The sequence below is a fragment of the Triplophysa rosa genome, linkage group LG17, assembly GCF_024868665.1.
Source record: "Triplophysa rosa linkage group LG17, Trosa_1v2, whole genome shotgun sequence".
In the NCBI taxonomy this organism is placed as follows: domain Eukaryota; kingdom Metazoa; phylum Chordata; class Actinopteri; order Cypriniformes; family Nemacheilidae; genus Triplophysa; species Triplophysa rosa.
This window is the reverse complement of record NC_079906.1, coordinates 22,333,840-22,341,157: the sequence shown is the minus strand read 5'-3', so window position 1 is coordinate 22,341,157 and position 7,318 is coordinate 22,333,840. Positions and strand designations below refer to the sequence as shown.

General features: G+C 37.7%; 1 protein-coding gene across 1 annotated transcript; it reads left to right on the top strand.

Moving 5' to 3' along the window:
* Positions 1-1,858: 1,858 nt before the first annotated feature.
* On the top strand, positions 1,859-6,106 carry LOC130568125 (4-galactosyl-N-acetylglucosaminide 3-alpha-L-fucosyltransferase 9-like). Its single transcript, XM_057356800.1, has 2 exons — positions 1,859-3,198; positions 3,389-6,106. The coding sequence occupies exon 2, from the start codon at positions 3,429-3,431 to the stop codon at positions 4,545-4,547; it is 1,119 nt and encodes a 372-aa protein (XP_057212783.1). The 5' UTR covers positions 1,859-3,198; positions 3,389-3,428; the 3' UTR covers positions 4,548-6,106.
* Positions 6,107-7,318: the final 1,212 nt, after the last annotated feature.

The following is a 7,318-nucleotide window of genomic DNA, read 5'->3' as shown; positions in this document are numbered from 1 at the left end:
AAAAATGTGACATGACAGAATTATACTCACGCACTAACTACAGCATTCCATTTCATTTCAACAAAGATAGAAACAAAGTAAAACTCTGTAATATAAGAGCACACCAAACAATAGAAATGTTTTAATACTTTAGTACTATAATTAGAGTTTTACTTTACATACTTAATACGTATTATTTAGCTGTCGAAAATGATACACGTAAAGCAAAAAACAGCAGCCTCAAACCAACAGCCAAGATAAAATCTTGTCTGATGACTGATTAACTTCCGCCTTTCATGTTCACGTTTAACCAACAACTGATAGAAAAGTTGCAATAGTTTGCATACCACACTTAAGAAATAAGACCCAAGAAAACTGCCTATCAGCCTTATAAGCTTATAAAATCATGCTGTGTACTACCTACCTAGGGTACTTGTCTACCATTGGTGGAACATCAAGATATTCTTTTACAAAGATGTGGTTTTAAACAGTGGTGTACCATCCCCTTACAGTTATGTTAATGATAACAAATCCCGAGGGTGTGGGACCCCATGCCTCTTACAGCGTAGCATGAGTCTCGTCGAAAACGAAAACACAGAAATAGTTCAGTTTAAATGCTTGCCTTTCATGATCTCCTTTTGTTTCATATCTCCCGGGTGAACCAATGGTCCAAAAGTCATTGCGTCGCACTTTTCTGTCAAAACAATGTTGTTACGTATCCTCCTTCTTTAAGTGGGTATATGGAAATTCTTGATCTTTTCTAGTGGGTATACGGCATATTCCTGCGTATCACGTAGACTACACCACTGGTTTTAATCTAATAGCCTGAAGTGTTGAAAGTCCTCCAAAAACACTTTTACTATGATGAAAACATGCTTCCTTTTCGTAAGGGTAATGTCATGTAATGCAATTTAGTCTATCATTTATTTAATGGCATCATTGTACCATATAGCCTTCCTTGTGTAAATGCTTGTAAAAGCATTTCCAGATTGACATTTTAGATTTTAGAACAGATTAAAATCTAATCTTAAAATGTGACCACAAACGTAAACTGTACCTGACTGTGGTAAAACTTTAAATGCCCGCCACCACTGTCAGTGTTATTACTGTATATGATCAAGCTCACGTGATCCAAGTTACACTCTTAAAAATAATGGTGCTTCAAAAGGTTCCTCGATGCCATAGAAGAACCTTTTGTTTCCATAAAGAACCTTTAACATCTGAAGAACCTTTCTGTTTCAAGAAAGGTTCTTTGTGGTGAAAAAAGGTTTCTTAGATTATAAAAAAGTAAGGAAGAGATGGTTCCTTAAAGAACCTTGACTAAAGGGTTCTTTGTGGAACCAAAAATGGTTCTTCTATGGCATCGCTGTGAACAACCTCTTTAGCATCTTTATTTTTAAGAGTGTGGCCGTTACGATTTTCCAATAATGGCAGCTCGCATAATCAAATATACATTTCCTTAATATACATTTTTTTCTGATAAGAAGTGACCTGAATGTATTCAGTGAGTAAAGTGTCTTGATGACTTTAAGCTCAAGTTACACGTGAGAGGAACCGACTGCAGGTTTGTACCGTATCTATAGGAAAGCTCTCTAAAGCCAGGTAAAATCCTCTTTTTTACTTTATCTGACGTAACGCTATCAACATTTTTTTTTTTTTTGATCAATAGGAGTAATACATGAAGAAGTTTCCACAAAACACCCAGAGCCTTCAGAGAACTTAATGTCCGGTTTCACAGACAAGGCTTAAGGCTAGTCCCAGACTAAAATAAATACTTGAGCTGTCTAGCCTGAAAACAGCTTGTACTAACATATGTTAAAATAGGTCAGTGCCATCGTTTTGTCTCAAGATGCAAACCAGTGTTGGACTTTTAAGGCAGTCCTGCATGTTCAAAAATTTGTACAGAGACGTTCTCCAAAATCGATTAGAAGTTTATTATCAGATGTAAAAAGGAGTAACAAAGCTTTGGGTTGTCAGACGATCTCCTCACTCCACCACAAGCCAACAACCCAAATTATTCAAAAACACACATATTTATTCAATATTTGACGTCGTTCCCATCTTCTGACTCCTCCTTTGCCTTTTAAGGAGTGCTGCTCCCTTTCCACCAATCACCGTGCACCACGTATATCTGACTCCATCCTTCTGTGTTAGTTCCTGCAAAACAACATCTTTTGCAACGCATCCCTTGCAACCTGCGGTCAGCTGCCAGCCCCAGGAAGTGCTCCCCAGAGACAGCTCCATGCAGCAAGACAACATATCAACATACTTTCAGCAAAAAACACTCAATCATCCAATGCTTCAATTATGCTGAGTTGTTTCTCAATCCCATGATTCAACAAAACACATCAAAACTCATGATTATACTTAAAACATATGCAATGGATTAATTCATAACTCTTTGGGTGTGTGTGTTGTTAGTTAGTTAGACTTGTCAAAACGAGCTGTTCTATTTCTGCAAGTACACACCGAGCTTGTTCCTCTTTTGTGGTTTCGCTCGGCTTGTCACTGTTCTGTTTTTATCACAGCACTTTTCCACTGAGCAAAACAGCAAGCACATTAGATAAAAACACACAGCTTAATGATTTAATGAAAGAAAACACTTATTGATTATATTGGTAATTAAATCATACTTCTAACTGAATAATATTTCCACACCAGTCATGTTTTTTCCAAGGCATTTTTATTGACCCTGGGATACTGATATTACAGTTGTCACCTAACTGGAGACTCAATCAGGTGCAAAAGATGTCGCGAAAGACACCTCCAGGCTATTCCGTTGGGTCGTTTCTTCAGTCACAGATACTGCACGGAGTCTCCCACCCAAAACGGCTAAGTTTTTCTATGAATCTTGCTCTGTTGAACGGAAAAAGGGATTTTATGTAGACCATACTGGCTAACGCCATGCATTTTCAATGAAGGGGAAAAGAATGCTTTCCCCCAGGCCACGCCCCCAGCTATGACACGACACCGACCAAGTCTATAAAAGTTTATGCCAATGGATTTTCTTGAAATGTTTACAGTACTTCCTGGTTGCACCTGTAGTGTTAGTTGAAGTTGAGAGATAATGTGATGACATCACTGATGGCATTTTTTGTACCTCTGTTGTTCTGTGTCTGTAAATCTAGCATCATCCTGCAGGCGAGACGTACTTGGCTTTACATGCTACACAGAGCTGGAACCTTCTGTTTCACTCCTAATGAAGAGCTTCTAAGAGAGGTGAGAAGTTACATTAACTACATAACTACCAGAGTCTTATCTTATTGTGTATGAATAAAAACATTTAAAAACCACTGAAGCCTATAGATGTTGTTTGTGATTCATGCATTTGACTTTGGTTACTGTCAGATCTGTTTGAATCACCCCACATGTAGTTCTTATCAGTCGTTTTTTAATCTTGGTAATACAGATCCAAAGTCTTCTTCAAATCCACCAGTTTAAATCAAAGAATGTCAAGCACAAGTTTAACTGGAATTCCTGTGGGCCGTCTGACTGGTTTAGTGGCTATTGCCGCTCTCGTCTCTCTGATCCTCTTGTATTTCTGGACTTCACCTCTGACCAGCTGTCCACCTCGACTACCTCAATTAAAACAACACTCAGATGGACACCATGAAGAGATGAACAACTCGATTGCTGATGAAACAGTGGAGAAACCTGTACTTTTATTATGGGTCTGGCCTGAAAATTACAGATTTGATCTTAAGGACTGTAAAACTCTTTACAATATTGACGGCTGTCACCTGACGGACGATAGAGCTCTCTACAGCAGTTCAGACGCTGTGCTTGTTTTTCACAGGGCTATTAGTTGGGACCTGTCCACCCTTCCACCATCTCCTCGTCCCCCGTTCCAAAAGTGGATCTGGCTTCATTTAGAATCGCCAACAAACACGCAGAAAATTCCAGGGATTGAAAACCTCTTTAATCTGACTCTCAGTTATAGAGAGGACGCTGACATTCCTGTGCGGCTGAGACTGACCAGCAACAAAACTCCAAATGAGGATTTTACAATTCCCAAAAAGGACAAACTGGTCTGTTGGATCGTAAGTAACAATGCTGCCCATACAGGTGTCGGCAAGAGGAACACTTACTACAATGAACTTAAAAAGTACATCACTGTGCACATGTTTGGAAGCGCTTATGCTGGGAGACTATCTGATGAAGACTATTATCCCACCATAGCCAGCTGCAAATTTTATCTGTCTTTTGAGAATTCCATCCACAAGGACTACATCACGGAAAAGTTTAACGGACCTCTGTCAGCAGGTACTGTACCTGTGGTGCTGGGACCTCCCAGAAAGAACTATGAGAGGTTTGCACCGCGTGACGCCTTCATTCACGTGGACGACTTCCCAGACGCAAAGTCACTGGCAGAATATCTGACGCAGCTGGACAGAGATGAAGATGCGTATCGCAGGTACTTTAACTGGAGGAGACATTTCTCAGCACGACCTCATTTAATATTACAGAATCAAGAGTTTGTTCTGGCGATTTGCACGGCCTGCGATCATGTAGCGAGACACAAGGAATATCAAGAAGCTCATGATATCTATGAATGGTTTTTTAACTAAAGTATGCTTTGTGATGTCAAATGTGGGGTGAAAATCTTTGGTCCGTACTTCAGACATTGTACATACAAAACAAAATACAATAAACGCAAAATGTTCATGAGACAGAATATACAAGTACAGAATATTGAACAGGAGCAGAACACAAATGATTTTATATGCTTCTACATTTTTTTATTTTTGTGCATTTCCATTATTTGCCAAAGCGTCTGCTACATGAATAAATGTAAGTATGCAAAACATATTCTTTATTCTTGGACATATAGGGCCCTATTGTACACCCGGCGCAACGCGGTGCAAGGCGCAGCGCAAATGTTTTTGCTAGGTTGTTTAAATATCAAATGCATTTGCGCTCATTTGTGTGCCCATGGGCGTGTTGGTCTAAAAAAGAGGTGTGCTCAGGCGCATTGTTGGCGTGTTGCTATTTTGAGGAACTGAAAATAGACTGCGCCATAGACCAACTCAAACCTGGTCTAAAGTCAGTGGTGCGATTTTTTTGGGGGGGTTATTTAAAGAGCGCATTAGGAATATGCGCCTATAGGTGGGTGCACAGCGCTCGTACATTCTGCTTATTAACAGGGCTGGGGAGTAACGAAATACATGTAACTTAGTTACGTATTTAAAATACAATATTTGAGTAACTGTATTTCATTACAGTTACTTTTTAAATGGTGGTAATCAAATTACAGTTACATCTGAAAAGTATTTTAGATTACCAAAGTGATTACTTGGAATTTCAATGGCATTTATTTCATTTAAACTTTATATTAACTGTAACGGGCAATTAATGTAAACAGCAATTGGTGATTCTCTGACTCTTTCGTTCTGCAAAAGCATCCCAAATGACAGTTCTGCTCATTTTCATGCCCCTCGCAGAATATGCAAAATTGGAATAATTTTAACAAAATAAGAGGGATCTGGGTTCATACAAATTGCATATTAATTTTATTTAGTACTGTTCTTCATATACTCCATTATACAATTTGAGCCAATTTTACGGTGGCTGCTAGGTGTCACCACGCTGCAAGGAAGAAAACACATGCAAACAGAAAAAACACCAGCAAATTCAGAAAGCATCTTCATTAGTTTGGCGACACATGCCAAAGACGACATGCAACAAAGACGGAGCCATTTGCCTGTTTTCCCGTTTAATAGTGACCGTCATCTGAGAAAGATATTTCAGAGATCACCGCCGCATATATGTTGTTCTCTTTGTCGTTTCATTGTCAGTGTCTGTCTTATTTAGCTCTACATTGTATAAATAAATAAAATCAACGAAGGTAACAGGAACTACAGCGCGTTTTAAAATGAAAAAACATCTGTGCGAATTTCAGCTACAAATTAATTTACAGGCTATAACTTGAAGGCGACGACCCCATCGAAGTTCTTTGGAGAAAAATACAGGGTTTTAGGTAGGCTATGGAAAAGGTACCAATCTTATGCTAAAGCCAAATTCAATAGTCACTGTGAAATGTATACATTTTCATGTTTTAAGCTTAAATGAGCATCAAGTTGCTGTATTTTAACAAACGAACATGAATTTAAAGAACAACAGTTTTTAAGTTATGGTAATAAATAAAATGTTTTTATTTAATATTACGTTGGTGTTTTTATACATAATGTATTATGTTAACGAATTCTGCGGCTCACCAGTTTACTCTGTTTTGTTTAATTATTATTTGGTAATGTGAGCAGAGCATAACACAATACAGGCGGCCTGGGTGTAAACTTTAAATATTTAAATTAACTTGCTATCTGAGTGAACAAAGATAGGTACATAGCTACAAATGATTAATTTATGTCTATTATAAAGTAATTAAAGATGAAGCAATTAAAGTCATGCACACCCCTATAACTCAACTCTCAACTCAACTTTATTTATATAGCGCTTTTACAATTTTCATTGTTACAAAGCAGCTGCACATGAGACACATTGACTACAAGCAAAACAATCAAAGTTGTACCTGCAAAAACAAGAAAAGGTTGAAAACACAGAAGACAGACACACCCACACACAAAACACTCCACACACAGAACACGCACACGCACCAACACACACAGACACAGAGACACACACACACACTAGTAAAAACTATCAATAGTAGCAGCAGTAATAGGTGTGTTTGTTTGTGTGTACCAACAGATTTTTACCTTTTTAAATATTTGAAAGTACTTTATGCAAACAAATCAGGAGCCAAACTATAAAATCCAATTACACTTCAAATCATTTTTTCCAAAGATGTTTTCTGTTATTTTAGTCAGTTTTTATCACGTTGATGTATGTCCAAGTGTTGTTTTTTTAATAGGTTTGGCTTTAGTAAGTTAGTTATAAGATGTTATAAAAAGGGGTGCAGTAACATGATTTCTTTGTCCATTTATTTTACAGTCTATGGTGCAACCTCAAAATATTATTTACAAAGATGTGAAAGAATCTGTGTCATTGTGAAGTAACCCTGCAGACTCGACTGGTTTTCTGGTTCAGGTTTGTTGGGGAGATGTTTATCATCACGTTGGGTAAACATATACTTTTCTCGCAGAGCCAGTTAATGGCACTTCTTTCACATAAAAATGTGACATGACAGAATTATACTCACGCACTAACTACAGCATTCCATTTCATTTCAACAAAGATAGAAACAAAGTAAAACTCTGTAATATAAGAGCACACCAAACAATAGAAATGTTTTAATACTTTAGTACTATAATTAGAGTTTTACTTTACATACTTAATACGTATTATTTAGCTGTCGAAAATGATACACGTAAAGCAAAAA